The 21,999-nt window shown below is 67.6% G+C and overlaps 2 protein-coding genes across 9 annotated transcripts in view; both read right to left on the bottom strand.

Moving 5' to 3' along the window:
- Nucleotides 1–1,049: 1,049 nt before the first annotated feature.
- Nucleotides 1,050–6,212, bottom strand: CRIP2 (cysteine rich protein 2). Of its 2 annotated transcripts, none has more exons than XM_047861150.1 (8): nucleotides 6,084–6,212; nucleotides 3,205–3,299; nucleotides 3,057–3,114; nucleotides 2,578–2,718; nucleotides 2,430–2,498; nucleotides 2,254–2,348; nucleotides 1,689–1,746; nucleotides 1,050–1,609 (listed from the first exon to the last, which is right to left on the bottom strand). In XM_047861150.1, the coding sequence occupies exons 1-8, from the start codon at nucleotides 6,124–6,126 to the stop codon at nucleotides 1,542–1,544; spliced, it is 627 nt and encodes a 208-aa protein (XP_047717106.1). In that variant the 5' UTR covers nucleotides 6,127–6,212; the 3' UTR covers nucleotides 1,050–1,541. The 2 variants fall into 2 exon arrangements, with proteins under 2 accessions (XP_047717106.1, XP_047717105.1); XM_047861149.1 differs by lacking the exon at nucleotides 6,084–6,212 and adding an exon at nucleotides 5,467–5,764.
- Nucleotides 6,213–9,528: 3,316 nt separating this feature from the next.
- Nucleotides 9,529–21,999, bottom strand: part of MTA1 (metastasis associated 1) — a 34,263-nt gene continuing 21,792 nt past the window's right edge. For 2 of the 7 annotated variants that reach the window (XM_047861134.1, XM_047861138.1), the window contains 16 exons: nucleotides 21,503–21,620; nucleotides 18,787–18,889; nucleotides 17,918–18,017; nucleotides 17,418–17,606; nucleotides 16,287–16,361; nucleotides 16,133–16,191; nucleotides 15,703–15,818; nucleotides 15,324–15,475; nucleotides 15,042–15,231; nucleotides 14,802–14,891; nucleotides 13,659–13,811; nucleotides 13,497–13,532; nucleotides 11,775–11,786; nucleotides 10,854–10,885; nucleotides 10,357–10,508; nucleotides 9,529–10,176 (listed from right to left, as the gene is read on the bottom strand). In XM_047861134.1, the coding sequence (XP_047717090.1) occupies nucleotides 10,026–10,176; nucleotides 10,357–10,508; nucleotides 10,854–10,885; nucleotides 11,775–11,786; nucleotides 13,497–13,532; nucleotides 13,659–13,811; nucleotides 14,802–14,891; nucleotides 15,042–15,231; nucleotides 15,324–15,475; nucleotides 15,703–15,818; nucleotides 16,133–16,191; nucleotides 16,287–16,361; nucleotides 17,418–17,606; nucleotides 17,918–18,017; nucleotides 18,787–18,889; nucleotides 21,503–21,620 (1,728 nt within the window). In that variant the 3' untranslated portion in view covers nucleotides 9,529–10,025. Of the gene's footprint in view, nucleotides 10,177–10,356; nucleotides 10,509–10,853; nucleotides 10,886–11,774; nucleotides 11,787–13,496; nucleotides 13,533–13,658; nucleotides 13,812–14,801; nucleotides 14,892–15,041; nucleotides 15,232–15,323; nucleotides 15,476–15,702; nucleotides 15,819–16,132; nucleotides 16,192–16,286; nucleotides 16,362–17,417; nucleotides 17,607–17,917; nucleotides 18,018–18,786; nucleotides 18,890–21,502; nucleotides 21,621–21,999 lie in introns of those variants that run through there. The other 5 variants (XM_047861135.1, XM_047861139.1, XM_047861136.1 and 2 more) reach the window with 3 other exon arrangements.

Genomic DNA, 21,999 nt, shown 5'->3' with positions numbered 1-21,999 from the left:
GCCCACAGTTCGATGGGACGGCCTGGCATTGCTGGACACCCGAGCCGGCCGATCCACCCCCAGGGACACGCATGGCCGCTCCAAGGACAATGGCTATGGCATGCACGCAGGCTCAGCTGTGTCTGAGCTGGTGGACTGGAGGGAGAGCCCGGGAGGGGCCCTGTGCCAAGGGTTGAGGCACAGAGAGCTGGTCCTGGGGTGCAGGGCACATGGGCCCAGATGCCCCGGCTTTGAGGAGGTCAGAGCTTCTGGGGCTGCGGTGCTAGGGGCAGGTCAGGGTAGATCGGCCTGAGTTCCGCCGGAGCCTGGAGTGGAACAGAAGGTGCGCCCTCTGCTGGGCTGTCCAGAAGCGGCGGAAAAAGGAAGACAGGAGGGAGGGCTCCTGACAGGTTCAAAGGGCAGAGACTGGGCTGCCTGGGGAGGCCAGGGGTGACTCCACTAACACTGCAAACCCGGACACAGGGACACCGGCTGGGAAGGAGCACTCAAACAGGGGGACTCAAGCCCTCAAGCCCTGGCCTTCAGACTGCCCCCGTTCTGTCCCTTGGCCCCCACTGATGCTGACCACACCCTTCCCCATCCAAGCCACCACACTTCCAGGCTGGGTCCTGAAGGCCCACCTTGCCTCTGCCTACTCCCCAGCTCCTGCACTCCTAGAGAGGACCGTCCTCCCGTCACCTGCCCCCTTTCCCCCATGTGCCATGCCCTTGGCTCTCTGTCCCAAGGCAGACCCCGCCCTGATGGATGGAGGCATCTCCTGGCTCTAGTGCCCACTGCTGACATTTCTGGGGACCAGGACCCCAAACCCAGGATTCTTCCCATGCTCCCACCTCCACCTGCTCCGGTCCCTGTCTCAGCTGCCTTTTCCACCTCGGTGCTGGCACCACGGCCCACAATGGAGCTGCCTGCCTCCCCACCCACCCCTACCAGCCTTGGGACTAGGACCCCACTCCCACCAGAAGCCAGCCCGCGGGTGTGGGGACCGTCTGTGGAAGGGACAAGGGATTACAGTCCCGACGTACGTCCATCCCCCAACCAGAGGCACGGCGGGGTCCCCCAACCCTCAAACCTTTATTGACGGCAATCTCAGCAGTTACATGTGAGCCGCGTGAGGGTGTCAGGCAGGCACTGCAAGGCGGTGGGGGCGATGGGCAGAGGGCTCCTGGCAGGGACGCCCTGGGTCCGCCCTGGGAACACCGTGAAGAGCGGGGCAGCGTCACCGGCGAGGGGAGCAGAAATAACACTGTGAGGCAGGCCTGGGGCAGTAGGAGGGGGAGAGCGGGACGCCCACCTCAGACAGACCCACGGAGGGCCAGGAGACACGCGGGGCCGTGTGGGACCACGTGGACGCAAAAGGGGACCACGGGCAGGGGAGAGAAACGGGGATAGGCAGGCGGGCCTCCTCCCGCACAACACCAGGGCCCTGGACGTGCAGGGGGAGGACCGCACGGCTGGCCGCTCTCCCCCATAGGGCCAAGCAGTAGGCTCTGGAGCAGGGCCGGCAGAGGAGAAGGCCCCGGCTCCTTGGACGGGCTGCATCCCTAGGGCTGAGCTTTGCCCTCTGGGTCTCTGTCATAGATGTAGCTGCCCACCGCTCCGGTATTCACTCCTGCAGAAAAGGGCACAAAGGCGGTAGGGAGGAGTGGGGAGGAGGGCACCAGGATCCCAGGCCTCCTGGCGGCACTCACCTTTCGGTCCAAAGAGTATTCCGTAGCAGGGCTTGTGGCAATAGGGCTGGCCATCGTGCTGGGGGCGGAACAGGCACAGAGCTGAGATTTCTGCCTTCCTCTCCCCACACCCTCACCTGGCTTCCTGGTTGTCCACACACCCCCGCCCTCCCTTACAGCCTTCAAGGACCCCAAAGCCATGCCAGGTTCCACTCACCTGATGGATGGGGGGATGGCCGGGAGGATGCCTGGGAGCATCCGTGCACCCGTAGGCCTCCACTCTGGCCACCGGGGGATAGCACCCACCGCTGGCTCACCCCCAACCCCACCCCCAGGCCACCCCGGGCGTCACCTCCATGTGCCGCCCACCTCCGCAAACACGCCCCCCCACCCTCCGCAAACACGCCCCCCCACCCTCCGCAGGCCCACCCCCCACCACTGCAGGCTCACCCCCTCTTCTCCGCAAACCCGCCCCCCCACCTCCGCAGGCCTGCCCCCCCACCTCGGCAGGCCCGCCCCCACCTCCGCAAACCCGCCCCCACCTCCGCAAACCCGCCCCCCACCTCCGCAGGCCCTACCCCCTCACCTCCGCGTGCCCGCCTGGAGTTAGCGTCTTCCCACAGCGCTCACAGCGCAGGCACGGGCGGTGCCAGTCCTTGCCCAGAGAGGTCACCTTCTCGGCTGGGAGGGGAGACAGACGGTGATGCTGAGGGGCCCTCCTAGGGCACCCCCCCAGAGGCTGCTGCCGGCGCTCTCACTCACCAAAGTAGACCCTCTTGTTGCAGCGAGGACACACGTTGGGCTCCCCCGTGAACGTGGTGACGCTGGAGGCTGAGGGAAGGAGGAGTCAGGGCAGGGCACGGCCTGGCCGCTGGGACACCCCTCCGCCCGGACACGGAGCCCAGCCCACCTTTGCTGGGCCCCCTCGGGGGGCCGCTGGCCTTGCGCTCCTCAGCCCGGACCACGGGCACCTCGATGGGGCCGGTGACCTGGGGGCCCTCGGCAGAGGGTTTCTCGTAGATGTAGGAGCCGGCCCCTCCGATATTCACCCCTGCGGAGTGGCAGACACTGTAGGGCGAGCGGCCTCGCCCACCCCCAGCCCCCACACCCCACTGCACTTCTCTCCACAGCCCACTCTGTGGGGTCGGGACCCCCCCCCCCCCACCACCACCAGAGGGTGCCAGCCGGCTGGGGCAGACTTCTGGGAGGGGCATGGGGGACGCTAGAATCACCAGGATGGAAGAGACTGTCCGGGGAGGGCCCAGAATGGGCAAGGGGAGAAGGGGGCCAGGGGACCCCGGGGCTGCTGGTGTCTTCCGGGCCCAAGTCTGTGCCGCCCCTTCCGGGGCCAGAACGGCTCCCAGGCTGGGGGCGGGGACCCAAGCTCACCTTTGGGTCCGAACAGCGTGGCATAGCAGGGCTTGTGGCAGAACGGCCTCCCGTCGTGCTAGGCAGAGGGGTGTGGGTGAGGGCTGGCACCCGCCCACAGCCCAGGCTTGCCTCCCACCCCCGCCCGGCCCCGGGGAAGGGGGCTCACCTCAGCGTGGCCCCCGGGGGTCAGTGTCTTGCTGCAGCGCTCACACTTGAGACAGAACTTGTGCCAGTCCTTGCCCAGAGAGCTCACCTTCTCAGCTGGGGGCAGGACGGGAGGTCAGCGCCAGCGGCCAGGGCCCTGGCGTGGGCAGACTCCTCAGCCCTCCCTCCAGCCCCACAAGGAACCTCCGAGCCCCCACCACACGCCGGAACCACCTTCTGCCCCTCAGAGCCCCTGCTGGGTCCCTCTCGGTCACCCTCACACCCCTGGGAACCCTCTCAACGACGCACCTGCCCCTCCCTCAGACGCTGGCCTCACACTCATACGCCTTTCCATCCCTCACAGACTCCTGAACGCTCCCAATTGGGCCCTGAAGGGGTGGGCAGAGCCCCCTGCGGAGGGGCCAACCCCAGCCTCCGGACCCTCCACGGCTGTGGACCCTCCATGGCTGTGCCGCGCCCCCTGCACCCCATGGGACAGAATGCCTACCTGTCTATATTTGGTTTCCCCATGATAAGGCACTGCCTCCAGCTGCTGCTTCCACACTCAAGGTCAGAGACCAGTTGCTAAGGGCCCAGTCACCCCCACCCCACCCCCTGCCCACTGGGCCACCTCCTAAAGGCCGGAAGTGTGGGGGGCCTCCCCAGGAGAGCGCAGCAGGAAAAGGGTGGTGGAGGAGAGGGCAGGAAGAAAGGCTGGAGCCAAGCCGGAATTCCGAAGGGAAGGGAAGGGAAGGGGTCTGAGCAGAAGCATGGAGGGCAGGCGGTGAGGGGGGGGTGGTGGGGAGGGTGGGGCGGAGGTCAGGCGGACCGGGCCCCTGCCACGCTGGCCGAGCCCCAGGACCAACGGATCTTTTGGCCCCCTTGCAGCGAGGTTGCTGTGCGGGCCAGGCCTCCCCCAGGGCCCTGGCAGAGTGAAGAGAGAGAGGGCCCGGCCGGGTCACTCCCCACACCCAGAGGCCCATGGGTGCTGCTGCTGGTGGCCCAGGTTTGGGGCCCTGGGTGCTGGCTCCCCGTAGCCCTGGCAGGACCTGCTGGACCGCCGCCCACACCCACCCCTTCCTGGAGGCAGCTGGGGCTTGGATCCCGACGGCCACTCTACCCGAGGATGCTGGGACAGGCTGGCCAGCCACCCCTCCCGTGTCCATGCTGGGGCAGTCGGGTGCCACGCCAGCCCGGCACCGTCTCCCAGTCCTCCTGCTGGCCAGCAGCGGCCGTGGCAGCTGCACTCAGGGCTGCCAAAGCCACGCCGCACAGGCCAGCACTAGCATATGGCTATGCGGGGGCAGGGGAATGACCCTCAGACCCCACTGGGCGGGGAGATGGCCACATACTGCCAACCCCGTTGGGAAGACAGAATTGATCGGGTCTCTTGGCATGGAAGGGACCGGGCTCCCCACGGGCGGCACCATCGTTAAGGACACAAAGGCAAAGCATTCTGAGGCCACTCTGGGGTGTCGTGGCCCAGGTCTCACTCTGCTTAAGGGTGTGGGCTGCTGGGGCAGGGGTGGGGTGGGGCGCCTGACTGGGGGATGGGCAGGATCCCAGGCCAAAGGCCCCCCTCCTTCCACCAGCGCCTCCCGCCCAGGACAGAAGCCAGGCGGGTCTGAGCAGCCTTTGTTTTCTGCTGGGAGCCAGTGGCCGCCCAGGCAGGCAGGCAGAGACGCTTTCGCGGCCGTCCACAGAACTGTCTGCCCCAGCCCTGGAGAGCCCTGAGCTGGCCTGGTCGGGGCCAAGTAGTGGGCAGCGGGCCTGGCAGGAGGACCCCAGGGCTGTCCCCCACCGTGAGCCTTACGGGGATGAGCCCCCTCTGGGATGGGGACGGAGGACTGGGCCAGCTACTGGGGAGTCGGCCGGAAGCCCCTGGGCTCCCAGCCAGGCCAGAAGCACTCCAGGCCAAATCCGGTCCCTCCCCTCTGGGAAGAGCAAACAACCATCCACCTCCCTCAGCGGGGAAGCCAAGTGGCTTCCTTCACCTTGGCCCGTCCACATTCCAGACCCCGACCACTGTCCCCACAATGACCAGGGAAGGGCCCCCTGTCTGTGGCTCCAGGAGGGTGTTAGCGGAAGGATCCGGGGGCAGGGACTTTGCCACCCTGGCAAAGTCGGGACAGGATCAGCCAAGAGAAGAGAGAGTGGCTGAGTAAGCCAGACAGGCGGGTGTGATCGCCAGAGAGTGGGTGAGCGCCAGGGGCTGCCGCATACCCTGGGGGGCCATCCTGGCCGAGACCCGCCACACCCTCCCGTCGTCTAGGGCTCTTCTGACCTTGAGGAGGCAGGGGCACTTGGCCACCTGGGCTCCAGTGTCCTCTCATGCTTGTGGGGACCCGTTTGTCATCCCACTTCACGCGCAGCAAAGTCCTGAGGGAACTCGCGCCAACGGAGGGAGCACGTTGGGACACGCAGGAGTTGGGAGGCCAAGGTCGCCCCCGCGTGGACCGAGTCCAGACAGAGCCCATATCTGACCCGGGCCCGCTGTGGTCAGAGGTCGAGGTGGAGGTTGGGGGGTGGTCACTGCTGGGGGCCAGCCACGTGTCCACGGGAAGGGCCGTGAAAGGCAGGAGCGCACGGGAGGCTCCCAGAGCGTGCGCCCCGCCGACCCCGACCCCGCCCCGCTCGGCGCCCGCGAACCCCGAACGTCCCCCCACAGCCCGGCCTCATCCTGGGAGGATCACGCACTCCCGCGGGGCCCACCGGCCGCTGCGGGGTTCGGGCGTGGCTGCCCCCACCTCGTCCAGCTCCACCCTCCGGCCGCACCCGCGTGGGCAGCGCGCCTAGCCGGCCTCGGGGCCGCGCATCCCGGGGCCGCGCAGCCCGAGGCGGGGCGCGCAGCCCGGGGCTGACCGCGAAGTGCGGCGGGCGCTGGTCCGGCCCAGCACTCACCGAAGTACACCGTCTTGTCGCACTTGGGACACTTGGAGGCCATGGTCGGTGCGCCCGTCGGCCCTCAGCCCGCGCCCTCTCCGCGCCGCCGCCACCGCGCCGCCGCCCCGCCCCGCCCGCCGGCTGCCCGCGCACCCATTGGCTCCGCGGCCGGGGCGGGGCCTCGGGAGCCCGCTCCCCGGGTCCGGCGGGGGGCGCCGCGGGGGCGGGGGCGCACCTGCCGGGGCCGCGAGGGCGGCCAGACCCGCCCGGCGCCCCGACGCCGGTGCCTCGCTCGTGTCCATGGCAACGCCGGGGCAGGGGCGGGGCGGGCGGGGGTCCGTAGCCCCCTCGGCTCGGGGGCATTCCTGGCTGTTTCGGGCCTCGGCCCGGAAGGCCGGCCCCTGGACACGCAGACGGACGGCGGCCCTCGGCGCCGGGTGCTCCCCCCCCCCCCCGTCCCGCCCCCGGAGGACCCCACCCATCCCGCCGCGCGCCCCCCGCCCCGAGTCCCTTTGTTGCTCGGTTTCTATAGCGATGGCCGCGCGGCGGGATCGGAGCCGGCTCCCCCGCGGGGCGCGGCCACCTGGCCGGGCCCTGGTCCTGCCCCGCCGCCCGCCCCCGCCTGACACCGTCGACGGTGCTGAAGCTCAGTGGGTGGAAGGCAGGGCGCCCGACGCTTCCAAAAACAGCGGGAGAGAAACTGCTGGAAGCGAAAGAGGGGGAGGGCGCCGGGCAGCAGGGGACCTGGGCGTGCTGCCGGCTTGGGAGGCACTCTCCCCAGGCTCTCCACCCAGGGGCAGTAGAAATGGGAGAGAAGAGGGGTGACCCCCCGGCGTGCTCTCCGTGCAGGTGCCCGGCGGGCTGGCACTGCCATCCGCCTGCGCCCCCACCACCGCTGCAGGATGCCTCCTGCATCCCTCCTCTGGACCCACTAGCTCCGTGCCCAGGGGCCTCTGACCTCCAGCCTCCTGGCCCCAAAGCAGGAGAGCTAGGGATCCCCTCAAGGTCCCCCTCCCAACAGGGGCCTGCCTGATCCCTCCCAACCCTCCTTGCCCCCATCATGGAGTCTGAAAAACCGGGTCCTACCCTTCCCGTGGGGCACAGGAGGACCCCCTGGTCTCCTCCCTTGGGGCTCTACCTCCCAATAAGCCCTTCCCTGGGCCTCCAGCCTGGCAAATGGACAGAACCCCAAGCCCAAATGACCCCATCCAGTCTGGGCAGCTCCCTCCAGGCCCCTGGGCCCCCCACTGTGTATCTTGGAGGTTCTGTGCTGGACACCAAGGTCTGCCTCCCCCCCCCCCCCCATCCTCTGCCGGATGCACCCGCCGGGCCCCTGGTGCCAGGCGTATTTGCACACTAGAGGAGTGAGCAAGCCAGTGTCCCATGGCCCTTAGAACCAGGCCCTCCAGAACCCGGACTTTCATGGCAGTCCTGCCTTGGCCAGCTCCTGCCCTCCCCTCCCCGCCCATGCCCTGCACTCACACTCTATCCACTGCTGTTACTGTGAGGACAGCAGCCTAGAAACATGTGGTCCCAAGCCTGACTGACCAGCCTGACCAGCCCCTTTCCGTCTGCACCCTGACTCTGGCCTCTTGCCAGGCAAGGCAGGCAAGGGGGGTGGGGAGGCCTCCGCGGTCCTCTTCCCGATAGGGTGGCCCGCGATGGGGCTCCCCACAGGTCAGGCATTCACAGCCCCCTGCTTGCTGAGGCTCAGCATCAGGTATCAGGTGTCTTCTGTAAGGAGGCTGTGTGGGAGGGGCCCAGCCCTGCCTGGAGAGTGAGGAGGTATAGCAAAGGAAACTATGTTGGAACTGGCCAGCCACCCCAGGGACGGGGCGGGGGGGGGGGGGGGGGGGGGAGGGGGGCAGGTTGGGGGACAGGTGCCCCGCACCCAACTACAGTCCTGGGCCTGACCGGAGGCTCCCTGATGTGACGGGGTTATTCTGGGTCGATGGACACCGAACAGCAGTGTCCACCTCTGAGACCACAGAAGGCTACAGATGGGGGCAGGGACCGGGCAGTGGGATGGATGAGGACAGTGGGATGGATGAGGGTGTCCAGGAAAGCAGCTAGCCAGCCAGGTGTGAGCGCAGGTCCCTCCCCCGGGGCCACAGTGGCACGGCGTCCTGGCAACGTTGGCAAGTAGCACCCGGGGGACATCTTGGCTCTGCTGTGGGGACCTCGGGGCTGGGCTCGGTGGTAGGTGGCAGGAAGCCCGGGAAGGACAGGGGGCTTGGAGGTGTGCAGGCCGGGGCCCCCATGGGGACGACTCCTGCTCGCCTGAAATGCCCACCCCCCGTCTGAGGAGGAGGGAAGGGGGCCTCAGGAAGCTCCCTGCCCCTTCCTCAGACCCCCAGGTTGGGAAGAGGCTCCCAGGAAGCTCAGTTTTGTCAGCCTGGCGCCCGCCAGAGACGCCACATCTGAGTCTCGGAGCGGGCAGGGCAGGGGCGCCAGGCTGCGGATTGAAGTGGCTGCTGGGTGGGGCCACTTCTTCAACACCCCGGCCTGTCACCTTACAGGGCCCCATCACGGGCTCGAGGTGGGCAGCCAGGACTCCCTTATCTGTCTCCCGCGGGGGAGCACAAGTAGTTTCTATTTGAATTCCTGGCTGAGATGTGCACCCTGTCACAGCAGGGCTGGGAGAGCAGGAGGCGGGGCTCCGGGAGGAAGGAGGTGGGAGCCCCGCCCCAGGAGGGCCCAGCTCACCCTTCTCCGGGCCAGCTGGGGTGGCAGAGAGGTGTCCCCCCCCACCAGACCCCTCTCCTCAGTGGTTAGACGGCTCGCACCTGTCTTGCTGGCCTGCAAAGGTGGGTGCCGAAGAATGGCCACAGGTAGAATTTCTGAAAACAACGTACTTGCTGAAATCTGAGCAAATTCTCACTCTGGAAACTCCACACCTGCTGGGGGCTGACCCTGCAGGTCTGGGCAGAAATCCTCAGACAGCTGGGGCAGGGCTCTGCCAGGAGAGGGCGGTGGGCTGGCCTGACCCAGCTGTGCTGGCTTGCCCTGCTGGGAGGGGAGCCATTCGGCCACGGGAGCCAGGCACCTGCCAGTCTGGGTCCAAGGCCAGGTCCAGGCCACTCCCTGCCTCAGCCAGACATGGTTGTGGCCGGGGGGGGGGGAGGGTCTCAGCTCCTCCATGGGAAACAGGGGGTCACTGGGCCAGGCCCTGCAGGAGACAGGTGTGGGGGTAGAGGTGAGGGAAGGACAAAACCCCAGCCCAGCCTGGAGGCCAGGAAAGCCAGGGGTCACATGCTGCTCGCTGGGGCTTTTTCTCAAGGGTCCTCCTGCCTATGGACGGTATCTCTGGCCTTGAGGTGCCCACTTGCCTGGCACACTGCCAGGCCACCCTTGACCCAACCCTGGTAAGTGAGCTGTGCCCTGGGGTGCTGGGGGGGACGGGACAGCCCCAAGGCTCAAGGCAAGGAGAGGGACAGGGGACAAAAGACACGGGAAGGGCCAGTTGGTTTTTTCTTTTTATAACTTTTTTTTTCTTTGTTTTTTTTTAATATGAAAATTACTTGAAAAGACCAGGGGCCAACCCCACCAGGCAGCTCGGCGGCCGCTGGCCATGCCGATCCTAACATTCCAGATGTAAGTTTACAGAGCTTAAGTTCATCTACAAAAAAAGTAATAAAAATAAAATTTAAAATGGCACCTTCAACAGAACACAACAAAACTTGCGGCCGCACGCGAGGCCCACAGGGTGGTGCGGGCTCCCGGCGGCTCCTCAGCTCCGCTCCGGCCAAAAAGTAAACACAAAGCTAAAAACGACTCCCGGGCTTTCTGGGAGTAAGTGAAAGGGCACTTGCCCCTGAGGCGCCCGGAGGAGTAGTTTCTCTGCAGGGGGGGGGGGGGGGGGGGGGGCGGGAGGGGAGCACTACCAAAACCGGGCAGGGGTGGGCGGGCGGGCGGGGGCGCGGGCTGTGGTCGGAGTGGCCTCGCTGGGCAGCGGGGCACCTAGTCCTCGATGACGATGGGCTCGTCATTGACAGGGGCTGGTGGGGGCGGCCGCAGGGGCAGGGCCTGGCTCTGGCGCAGGGCAATGGGCTTGTAGGGCCTACGGGCGGCACGCTTGGTCTCCGAGGACGATAGCAGCTTGCGGATCTTCCTGTGAACGCAGCGACGCCAGCAGGTGACCAGGGAGCGGAGGCCCCCTGCCCCCCTAGCCTCCGGGGAGGCCCCCCTGGATGCCCCACTCCGCCACCCTCGGGGAGGCAACCCGGCCCCCTCCCAGCCTCAGGGAGGTCCCCTGGACCCCCCACGCTGCCAGCCTCGGGGAGGCCCCCACCTGGTTTCCTCGGTGGCCATGTAGAACACATCGTCAGGAGCATCGATCCAGTTCATCCTCCGCCGCTTGACAGGGGGCAGGGAGCCCCCCCGGATCAGGCGCACTTTGGTGGGGTAGGACTTCCCATTGAGCAGGAGGTTCCGGCTTGGTCCCTGTGGCAAGGGGAGGCCTGAGGACGACGCCCTGGGGGCCTCCACGCTGCACCGCGAAACCCCCAAGGCAGCAATCCCAGCAGGAGGCATGCAGGCCTGGCCCTCTGGGCAGGCACTGAGGGCCAGGGGCACCCTGGAGCCGGCCCCCTCCCGGTCCCGCTGAGCCTCCCTGATGCTCCTGACACAGGGCCCGACGGGGCCACCCAGGCCTCCCCGCCACCAGCCCAGGGAGCTGTGCGCGGACACACGTTGTGCTTGCGCACTGGGGCGGGGGGGTCCTGCCAGGGCGGGGACGGGGGCGGGGGCAGGGGCAGGGGTCCCGCTGGGGCCCGGCCTTGCTCTTACCATGTGCCTGGTCTGCCCGTGGTTCGCCAGACCTGACAACGGGGAGAAGAGAACGTGAGCCCCCTCAGCCAAAGGGCGGGAAACCTGGGGCCACGTCCTCCCATGGTCCCAGCCTAGCCCAAGCAGCCCCCACACGATCCCACAGCTCTTGGGGGCTCTGAGGGCCACCTCTGGCCCAGCCAGTGAGGGCGGCACTGGCCTGGGCTCTAGGCGGAAGGCCAGGAGTCTCGGTTCTGACGGCACAGTCCCTGACACGCGGGCTGCCTGCCCTGGATGGGGCCAAGACGGTGGGAGCCTGGTTTACACGGCAGCCAGGCGACGCCTAGCACAGTGATAAAACACAGCGGCACCAGGACCCCCTCTCCAAGGCGGCCTCTCCTCGGGCCCCACTGGGCTTCTTCCCCAGGGGCTCCAAGCATCCCTCGCCGACCCTGGGGCTAGCTGCCCTGGAGGAGCAGACGGGAGCTTCTAGCAGTGGCCAGGACACAGGCGCTTCCACCCCACGGGCTGAGGGTCTGGAGCTGCAGGCCTTGGCCCGTGACTTGGAGAAGTCACCGTCCTAGGTCACGGTCCCCCCAGATCCCTGCCACGGGCACGCGAGGCTCCCGACTTGCGAATGCATGCCGGTGAAGACCTGGGCAGAGAAGCCGGGTGAGCCCAGGCCTGCCACTGTCTCCCCTGCTCCACCTGTGCCAGTGAGCGTGCACACGGACGTTGAGTGTGCCCGTGTGTGAGCGAGTCCTGCCAGAGGCCCCCCAGAACCAGCTCTTCCCAGATATGCTTCTTGGCCAAGGTCCATTTCCCGAGCGGCTGCCCGGCCCGCCCCCCTGCAAACCCCCTCGTCGCTGGGGGAGCCCTAGGCAGGGCAGAGGGAGGGGCTCCGGCACGTGGCCTGCAGCCCCGAGACCCAGCACTACTTACCCAGGTAAGTGCCTATCAGAGCGATGGGCGCGGAGGGAAGAGAACACACGGTTAGCGTTAGTTAGACAATGAGCGTGTGCGCTGCCGGGGGGCCGAGGGCGGTGGGTGCAGAGCGCATGTGCCTGGTGGGCTGGGTTAGTGAGTTAAGGCCCCAAGGGCACCGGAGTCCAGGCCCTGGCCCAGAGCTCAGCTCATGCCTGCCCAACAGTCTGGCAATGCCCCTGGGCCTAGGCTGCCCGGTGGTGCCTCAGGTGGCCAGCCTGTGGTCTCCTGGGCAGGGGGCACCCCCGACCACACCACCACACGCTAAGACTGGGGGAGACACAGAAGCACACCGATTTGGATAAACCGATACAAGTAATTAACTTTATCCACCCTGCTCGTGAAGCGCTTTTTAAAAAGGGAGCCCCAAAGACGCCCGCTGACTTCTGTGGAATGAGATCATTCACGGGTATCTAGCAGAGAGCAAGCCGGCCAGCCCCCACTGCGGAGACGGGCACGGGGTGGGGGCTGGCCGCCGAGAGAAGGGTGGGCGGGCCAGGAGTGACGGCAGGGGCACCGGGGACCCAGGGCAGGCCACAGGGAGTGCAAGGACAGGAGCTGGCACCAGGGCCACCGGCTGACCCCACAGGACGCGCCTGCCGGGGCTCCTGGCGTGGCCGAGAGGCAAGGACAAGGCTGGGCTGGATGGGCGCCGCCTGCTGCCACCCACGGGTCCCCACACCTGGCCCAGCACCGTGGCCGGCACCCCGAGAAGCAGCTCGTCGGTCCTGAGCCCGGGCAAGGGCTCCGGGCATGACCACGCTTGCCGGCCCACAGCGTGGAGTGCCCACGCCGAGACCCCAATCCTCCCAAGATCGCCCCTCCTGGCCCCCCTCTGCCTCCCTCCCTCACGGATCCTGCTGAGGGCCAACCCTCCAGGGCCCAGCGGCCCCTCCCTGCCACCGTGGCCACCCCTCTCCCAGCACCTTCTTTGAGAGCAGCCGAAGAGACCGTGGGTGCCCCCTGCCCAGCTAAGGGAGCAAAGCAAGGCCCCGAGTCACTGGGGGAGCGACCACAGACGGGCCCGGACAACCCAGAGTCCTGCTCCCCCAGGCACTGCCAACCGGGGTGCTTGTGGTGGCAGGGTCTCAATGCACCTGCCCCTCCTGCCCCGCACCCCCCCCTCCGCCGACCTCAGTCCCCTTCCCCTGGGTGTCCCACCCCACTTGGGAGAGGGTGTCGCGGCCTCGGCTCTGGGACCCCTTCCCTTGGGGGCACCTCCCTGTGCCGTGTGGACCACGTGCAGCCCACAGCTCGGTCCTATCTGCCCCACTGGGGAGGCCAGGGTCCCAAAGCCCCCCACACAACCCCCCCCCAAAACGGGCAGGGCGCACAAGAGGGTCGTAGGCACAGCACGGGCAGCCACGCGAGCTGAGGCTGACGGCATGCGGGCGGTCACAGCGCGATGGCAGACAGTACAGGCAGGCGGCGGGGGCGCCAGGGCCACACGAGAGGACAGTCCACTGACCGGGCACCGGGCCGGGAGGGAGGGGATGGCCCACCAGCCAGAGGCCCCGGGGCGGGAGGCGGCGTCTGGGCGAGTGGGGGGGGGGGGGGAGCACGGGGAGTGGGGTGCGGCCCAGCCCATGTGGACTGCCCCGCGGGCGTGCCCTGAGCCGCCCGCCGTGCACCATGCACGCGAGAGCACAGCAGCCGCGCCGCGGCCGCCCCGGGCCTTACCCCTACTGGGCATCAAGAGGCGCTTCTTCATGTTGCCTGCCAGCGCCCGGCGACGGGAGAGAGAGGGAGAGAGAACACGGTCAGCACGCAGGGGTGCGGCGGGGGCGGGGCCGGGCACCCCAGGGCCGGCAGGCCGCGCCGGCCGCCCCGCCGGGGACTCACCGTCCACCCCGTTGTGCTGCTCGTAGCTCCTCTTGCCCAAGATGGTGGGGGAGCCGTTGTTGATGACGGGGGCCGACTTGGCAGGGGTCAGGCCGCTGAGCACGCCGGACACGCTCTTCACGGGGTCGGGCTTGGGGGGGCGGGGGTGGGTCTCTGTCGGGAGCAACACGGGAGGGGCCCGGTCTGCGGGCAGCAAACGCACACGGCAGCACCCCTGGCCCATCCGGGCGGAGGACGACCACAGGGCCCACCGGGGGGACACCCCCCCATCCCACACCCCTGGGCGTCCCGCAAGCAGGGCTGGGCCCCGCGGGTCACTGGGTAACTGCCAGCAGCTCGCAGGCTCCAGACACAGGCCCGTAAACAAGCAGGCCCATCAGAGGCGTCCAGGTCCAGGCCACCGGAGCTGATGGCAGAGGGCTGGCCGCTGGCCAGACGATGAATTAACAGCCGGGGATGGCCCAGCCAAAGGACACGCCCCACTGAGGGCTGGCCACGGCAGGCTCAGGCTCATACCTGCCAAGGCCTCCCAGCCCTTCATGGCTTTCAGGGGGGCTGAGGCCCAGCCCCAAGACCCAGACCCTAGACATCCGATGACGCCAAACGCTCTCGTGTCTACACGGGACACACTTAGCTCACGGTTCTGGAATGTCCTTCCCAGAAGGTCAGACACCTCCGTGCTGGGAGGGACTGACTCGTGACCCCGCCCCGAGCCCAGAGAGGTGGTTGGCTCTGTTCCCTCCTGCCCAAGCTCGCTGGCTGAGCCCCCAGGACAAGCCGCCTACGGCTGGCAGAGTGGTGGGCAAAGCGGAGGCAGAGGGCACTGGCCAAGGTGTTGAGGGTCCCCAGGCCACCAGAGCCCGCGCTGGGAGCTGCTGGCCAGGTGCTTCGGTTCAGCTCACCCCGCAGTGGGCCTTCCCTCAGGGACGGGCGGTGGAGAACCCTGGTGGGTGTCTGCAGGGGGCGTCTGTCCTGGGTGTGTCCAACCCAAACCCAGGACCCCCAGGCCCCTACAGGCTGCGGCAACACACAGGCAGCTCAGGGGCCTGGGCAGCGGTCGGGGGCTGTGGGAAGGCATGCCCCCTCCCCCACAGGCGGCCGCTGGCTGGCCTCGCTGGCCGTGCAGGGCTGGGGTAGGCTTACCTAGGTACCGGAGCACAGCTTCCAGAGGCTTCCGCACGGCCTGCTTCAGCACCAGTGGGCTCTGGGAGGCTTCGGGCAGCCGGGCTGTGCCTGTGTGTGGGGGCCCGGCATACGTGAGAGGGGCCCGGGGCCAGAGCTCCCAATGGGGCACCCCCAGAGCACCGGCACGCCCCTCCTGCGGGGACAGGGCACAGGGCACAGGGCACAGGGCTTGGGACGGAGGGGGAGGGCGCCACTCACACTCAGCCTTGATGGCCGCGCTGTTGATGGGCATGTAGGGGTGTCGGGCCGCGTGCCACGGGCGCAGGATCTCGCGGCACAGGCGCCGGGCGATGCGTGTGAGCTTGGTGGTGTGCAGGTAAAAGGCCTGTCTCGTCTTCATGGCGAACTTGGGGCTCCCGCTGCTCCGCGCTGGGATGCCATGGGGGCTCTGCGGAAGGGGGCGCGCCGCCCCGACACAGCGCCATGACCGCGGGCCGGGCGCACGGCCACGCGTGGGGGCGGGGAGGGGCGCCCACTTACCATGTTACTGCGGTTTGGTCCTGGCCTCTCTCCATCTAACCGGGTTGGCATTTTCAAGCCACCATATTTCTTCCAATATGTCCAGCAAGAGGCGCAGAGGCGACACTGCATGTTAGGGGGACCCCAAGAATACCACTGGTAAGACTGGGCGGCTACGAACAACAAAGTTGGAAATAGACGGGTCCTTAAGCAGAACCAGTGACGGCAGAGAGCATTCCACAGTGTCGCCCGCCCCCCCGCCGAGCCGCCCCACCGACCCAAGACGAGGGCTTCCCCGGGCAGGGAGTGACCCCCGCCCCCCGCCCTGGCCAGGACCCCAGGACGGTGCAGGGCGCCCAGCGCTGGGGGTGGGCCCCGATGCCAGGCGGCGGGCACTTACTGTAACAGCTCTCGCAGGCTCGGCCGGCCCCAGGGCTCTGGCCTGGCGCCCCGGCCCCATTCACCACGCCTGCCTTGACGTTATTGACGCTGATCTGGTTCGGGTTTGGCTTGTTACTTAGGGTAAGGGAGAGAGGGAGGACGTCATGGGAGTGCCACGCCGCCTGCGTGCAGCTCCCCGGAAACTGAGGCTGTCAGGCACTGGCAGCCCCCGTCCACGCCCAGGGCAGGCGGTCTCTTGGCCACCAGAGCTGTGCTCAGCTCCAAGTGGAGCCCCAGGCCGGGTGGGCTCGAGTCCTGGAGCCCGTGCCTCCTGAGAGCCGCTCCACACCCGCCCCAGCGGCCGAAGGGATGACAGGGGCCTGCCCAGTCTGCAGCCCCAAGGGTGGTGAGGACACGTGGACACGTGGACAGGTGGAGGGCGCACTCACTAGTTGGGAATATACACTTGCTTTAACTTGCTCTCCGCCTCCGCTGCTTTCAAGCGTTTCTGGAAACAGGAGCCACGTGTGAGGGGATGCAGGTGGGGGAGGGCAGCCCACTGGCCCCGTGTCCCCAGCCCCCAGCGTCCCCACGGGCACCCACCTGCTGCACGTATCTGTCGGTGGTCTTCCACATGTAGTAGTACTCGATGATGCTGGTGAGCGACTTCCATGGCAGCTGCACAAGAGGGCGGGGCGTGAGGCCGCAGAGGGCCCCTCCCCGGCCAGGGCCCCTCCCTACCCCCCACCCCCCCCCACCCCCCGCCCTCGGAGTCCCTTTCCCCTGCACCCGCGGCCTAGCGGTGCCCCTCCCAAGGACTCCAAGTTCCCGAAGCGTCAGCAACACAACTCCCGAGTTCTGTTCGCACCACTGCTTCCGGCACCAGCTTTGAAGCCCAGGGGCTCCTGTCGGGCCAGCCCTTCCTGCTCTGCCTACGGAAACAGTGTCCTCTGAACGCAGAGGAAGCGTGTCCGTGGCATGGATTTAGCTACGAAACCCGTCTGTGCTGCGTCCGCTCAACCTGTCACGGAGGTGGCCGCGTGGTCTCTAAGTGGGGCCCCCCCGTCCTGTGGCCGCCACGGGAGCCTGGCTGGGCGTTATCTGTGGCCCCGTCTTCTAGCGGCTGCTATTTCCTGAGAGGGCCTTGCTCCCTGTATCTGGGACTCTGAGTTACTCCTGTCAGACTCTGGGCGAGTCAGGACAGCGGCTCTCCCCTCCGCTGGGCCCCTCCACCTTTGGCGGGTCCCTTCTGCCCTCCGGAGGCTTCCCAGAAGCCAGCCCACCTGTGACGCTAAATCAGATACTGGCCTGCCTGTGTGTCCCAGCCCCACCTGGAGGTCCTGCCGGCGACCCACTAGGTTCGCTGTGGTGGAGGCTGATCTCCTTTTGGATGAGTGTGTGTTTTCACAGGTCATAAGGGCTGGGAGGGGTCCCCGAGGGCACGGGCCCTGCTCGGACAGTCATTCCCAGGAGGGACACTCTCCAGGGACACGATACAAAGACGCCTAAAGACGAGCTCAGCTGGTTAACAGCAGCCGACAACTCACACGGGCACAGAGGTCAGTGCCGGGAGCCCGGAGTGACGCCCAGCGTGATGCCCAGCGCCGCTGACCTTGGACCTGGCAGCAGGTGCACCTCTTGGCCCCGCCTTCCGGGAGCCGCAAACACACGGTGGGGCTGACACACGGTGTGGCCCTGGGGAGTGGGGCCCCGAGCCCACCACGTGGCACTCACAAAGTCTTGCTGAATGTCCGTGAAGTCCTTCCCGTACTTCTCCAGGGCCTCCTCGAAAAGGCTGGCCTCCGAGGCGGACCACTCTTCCATCTCGTCCCTGCAGAGCACGGGCCCGCCCTGTGGCACCAGCGCCGAGATGGCCTTGGCAACGTCGTACACGCTCTTGTGCAGCGTGTCCATGGCATGGAACTGTAGCAGGACACGCGGAGGTCACCCGGGTCGTGTCCCAGCTGCTGCGAGGACCCGCAGACGCCCCAGGCAGGGCTGGCCAGCCCACCCACCCGGGAAGAGATGAGGACAGTCGCAGGAGGCAGCGGGGGCGCAGGAGAGATGGAGGGGGGCTCGCTCCCACGCCTAGCCCGGTGGGCTCTCCGGGAGGGCACGGGATGGATGGACGACCCCAGCCTCATGGAGCCACCTGCCGGGAGCCCGGAGACAGCTGGCCCCGGCAACAACCGGACGGGGTCCTGTGCAGACGCCCCAGCATGCAGCCCCCTCACCAAGGTGATGTCCCGGGAGGCGGCCGCGGCGCTCATGTGCAGGCTGGGCTGTCGGACGGAGCTGCTGCAGTCCAGAGCTCTTGCGAAGGTGCCCACAGAGCTGGGGGGGTGGGGGCAGGGAGACACTGACCACGGGAGCCCGACGTACAGAGGGCACCCTGGCCAAACGCGGAGCACACCAAGATAAGAGGACACGGCTGGCTAGGAGGCCCCAGGTACCAGGGACAGAGCCTGCCGCTGGCCACCACTGCCTGGGGCTCCACCTCCCCAGCTCACTGCAGGGCCCTCCCTCCACAGTGAAGGCGCAGGGTCCAGAGGAGACACATGGGAGCCTTCTGGGCGTGTGGCTACCTGTGTCCTCACAGGGCCTCCCCTCCCGCTGGCCCAGCCCCAGGGCTCCACCAGGGGGTCTGCTGGAGCAAAGGCTGCTTCTTGGAGCACTGCCTCCCTTGTGGCTCTAAGGCCCGGGTCTTAAGGGCCATGTCCTCCCTTCGCAGCTACCTCCCCCCCCCCCCGTCTCCAGGACAACAGCCCACAGCCCATCCAGACACAGGCCTAGCAACTCCATCCAGTCCTTCAGTCCTGGGGACCAGCCCTGTCCATGCCTGGCCTGCAAGGCCCCGAGGTAAGCAGGCAGGTGCACGGGGCCAGCCCCTCAAAGCCAGAGCTGCCCCCAGGACCCTCAGGGCCCCCGCAGAAGCCCAGGCAGCCCCTAAGAGCAGCAGGGACGAGAAAGGCTGCCCGGACCTGTCTGGAACTGGGGAAGGGGGTGTCTCCACAAAGGGCCCAGGCAGCAGGGGCAGGGGAGCCGTTCAGCCCCTGTGCCTGGGGTCCAGGCAGAACCCCGACTGCCCCTGAGGCCCACTCACCGGGCCACCACCAGGAACTGGTCGATCTGCTTGTCTATGAGGGGGTTGTGGGCCTCCCACACCTTGGTCTCCAGTCGGGACTGGTCTCGGCCATCCTCCTCACCTACGAGAAACGCGTGATAGGCTGCCAGCAGGACCCTAAGAAGAGCCCATGGCTTGCAGCCTTTTGGAGCCAAGGGTCCTGGGGGATCAGCCTGCCGGCCACAGGGCCACACACACCCTTGCCTCTGCTGGGACTCGGGAGGGCTCATTGAGCCCGGGGTGCAAGGCTGCAGCACACGTTCACACTGCTGTCGGCCCAAACCTCCAGGTCTGCTCAGCACACAATGGGTTTTCACCTCTGCAAACACAGCGCATCCCAGCCCGGCTCTGGAGGAGGCTGAGGAGGCGCCTGGGGGCCGGGGGAGCGCCTGTGGCCCGAAGCAACCAGGTGTGGGGACAAGGCAGAGGAGGCTTGCTTTGGGTCTAATCAAGCTCCTGATCCCGAGACGCCACGGGGCCACACGGTCCACTCAATGGCCAGGTCGGGGGACTCTGACGTGGCCTCGTCCAGTGCTGGCGTCGGCCACCCAAGGGCCCCTCACAGTACCCAAAAGGCTGCATTTCAGTTTATCCTCCTTCTATGTGACCCCCTGCCCCCCTGGCCGCTCCCAACACTGCAGACTCCAGGGTGGGGGCGTCTCTGGGGGGCCGCGTCCTGTGTAGACACGAGGGCAGAGCTCCCGAACCCAGCAGGCACAGCCGCTTCGCGGGAAGTACACTCACTCACGGAGAACAGAGCGGAGGCTGCGGGAGACGCCCGGGAACAGCTGGCGTCCCAACGAGGCCAGCCCTTGTGGGTGAACACCTGACGGCCATTCCCGTCCGGCTCCCTGGCCGAGGCCACGTCCGCAACCAGCTCAGGCCCTCAGGCTGCACGCGTGCAGGAGACGCACTCGCTCCCCTTGACTGTGGCGGCAACGGGCTCCCTACCACGCGCAGGAGCCCTCGCGGGCACATCTCACGAAGTCGGTGCCCAGGGAGCCCACCGGGGAGCCTGGGTGAACAGGTGGCTGGGGCCCGCGGGCTGCTGTGAGGCACAGGCGGAGCACGGGTGGGATGTTCCTGACGTTGTAGGCAGTGCCCTTCCTAGGGGGACTCCCCTTGAGACACCCCCCCTCCCCAATATCTGGGGTCCAACGCTTCCTGGCCTCCATGGTTTGAGGGCCACGACCTGCAACCAGCACCTGCTGGGTGCCACCGCGCACCCGCGTTAGACTTTTAACGTGCTAGGGGAGAGCGTGTGCCTTCATTCACTCTGTGCCCGCCTCGCCGCAGCACCCAGGAGCTGGGGGGTGGGGGCCCCGTGCCGCTCGACCCAGGCCCGGCACCCCCCAGGGCAGCCCTCACGGCCTTCTCGGGCCTGCGGGTCCGGGGCCGAGGTCGTCTCCTGCCCGGCACCCGGGTCACGGCCCAGGAAACTGAGGCTGGCTGACATTCGAGCCGCCCGCTCGGGGTCCTTCTCCAGTTACCACCAGACACGGTGCCCTCAGCTGGGCCGGGGAGGCGGGACCCGGCAACAGCCGCGGTCAGGCTAGCGGACAGGGGCTGCCACGGGGACACCGTCACGTGGCAAGCAGCGGGACAGTGTGGGTGGGCAGGAGGTGGGGAGCGTGCGGCTCCGGGCAGCCCCCAGAAGCGGCCAAGGACCAGAGAGCGGGACACAGGGCGGAGGGCACCCGTGCGCTTCCCGGCGTAGGTCCCCCGCCACACGCCGCCTCACCTCCGACCGGCAGGGTCCTCCCGGACGCACCACCAGCCAAGGGGAAGCCAGCGTGCGAGCGTGTGTATGTGAGTGTGTATGCACGGATGTGTGTGCACGCGTCCACACGTGTCTGTGAGCACATGCGTGTGAGCATGCGTGTGCGTGTGTGTCGTACATCACATGGGCATGTACGTGGGGGGCGGGGCGCGTATGCGCATAAAAGAAAAGAACACACGCGAGGCGAGACCAGACGTTTTTAAAAAACTAAATCAGCCTCAGAGAAATAGCCCGTTACGTCCGCAGAGAGAGGTCCTGAGAGAGCAGCAGAGAGGGAAGGAGGAGAGAAAGGGGCCCGAGGACCCCAGACCCGCTGGCCCAACACACAGCTCGCTGCATACAGAGCACACACCGGTCCCGAGGAGCTCACTGAGGGCCGGGAGACCCAAGACCGCGCCTCGAGTCGGCGGGGGGGGGGGGGGGGGGGGGACACAGGACCGAGGCCGGGCTGGCCCCACAGGAGGAGCTCAAGTGAGGAAAACCCCCAAGGAGATCATCACAGCCTACGGGCCCTGGGGTTAGCTGTCAGTCCAGTAGGGGCACCCGCAAGCAGGAGTGGGGCCGGGGAGGCCGACGGGGTGGTTCCCCAGTGGATGGCGGCCACGGGCGGCCCATTAGACTCAAGGGGCGCAGAGTACGCAGGGCTGCGTGGGCTCCATGCCCGTGAGCCCCGGCCACCAGCACCCTAGCCGCCCACAGCTGCTTCTCAGCCGCTAGCCAGACCTCCTGCCGAGACAGGACGCACAGCCCCTCTGGTCGCTGCGGGGCGCACGGAGTCCCGGAAGGCACTGCCCACCGGCAGAGGCAAGGTGAGCCAATTCATCCAACCAAGTTTTTTGGAAAAAAAGCTCCAAGAGCCGCGCAAAGGAAACGCAGCTGGTGCGCGGACGCCCTGCTGGCGGCCCAGAGCCCTACCTTCCTTCAGCAGGTCAGTGATGTCCGCCTGGTACCGGTTCCCCACACGGATCTCTCCCTTATCTGCCAGCAGGGTCTTCTGCTGGGGGTCGTAGACTAGAGAATAGAAGAAGAAATCCTGAAAAACAGCACACAAGACCGCGTCAGCAGGGCGCCAGAGAGGCCTCACCTGGAGGCCGCCGCCGCGGGGCCGTGAGGAAGCAGGACACACAAAACCCCACGCCGCACAGGCTGGCAGGCCGTGGCCAGGGAGCGTCCAGCCCAGTTCACGTGCAGCCGTCACCGCGGATGCACCACGGGGCCACAGAAGGTTCTGGACTCCGTGCCTAGGGCCGTGCTTCTCAGGAACCGCGCCGAGCCGCTTTGCTCATTTCCAGCGAGTTCAGAGGCCTGACCGGCCCACCCTCGGGGCTCACCCTGCGGTGTTCCGGTGACCCTCTGCTGCCCTAGGCCTCCAACTCTGTTGGGCCCCCTGTAGCCACCCTGCCTGCTCTACT

The sequence above is a fragment of the Prionailurus viverrinus genome, chromosome B3 (genome assembly GCF_022837055.1).
Source record: "Prionailurus viverrinus isolate Anna chromosome B3, UM_Priviv_1.0, whole genome shotgun sequence".
Classification (NCBI taxonomy): domain Eukaryota; kingdom Metazoa; phylum Chordata; class Mammalia; order Carnivora; family Felidae; genus Prionailurus; species Prionailurus viverrinus.
Note: the sequence above shows the minus strand (reverse complement) of the source record. Positions and strands in the feature narration are given on the sequence as shown.

Coding starts and splice junctions, on each gene's coding strand:
- CRIP2 (XM_047861149.1), bottom strand. CDS start 5,659: ATGGGCTCTGTCTGGACTCGGTCCACGCGGGGGCGACCTTGGCCTCCC. Junction 3,115..3,204: donor CCCCCGGGGGCCACGCTGAG/GTGAGCCCCCTT, acceptor CCCTCTGCCTAG/CACGACGGGAGGCCGTTCTG. Junction 2,719..3,056: donor CACGCTGTTCGGACCCAAAG/GTGAGCTTGGGT, acceptor GCCACTCCGCAG/GGGTGAATATCGGAGGGGCC.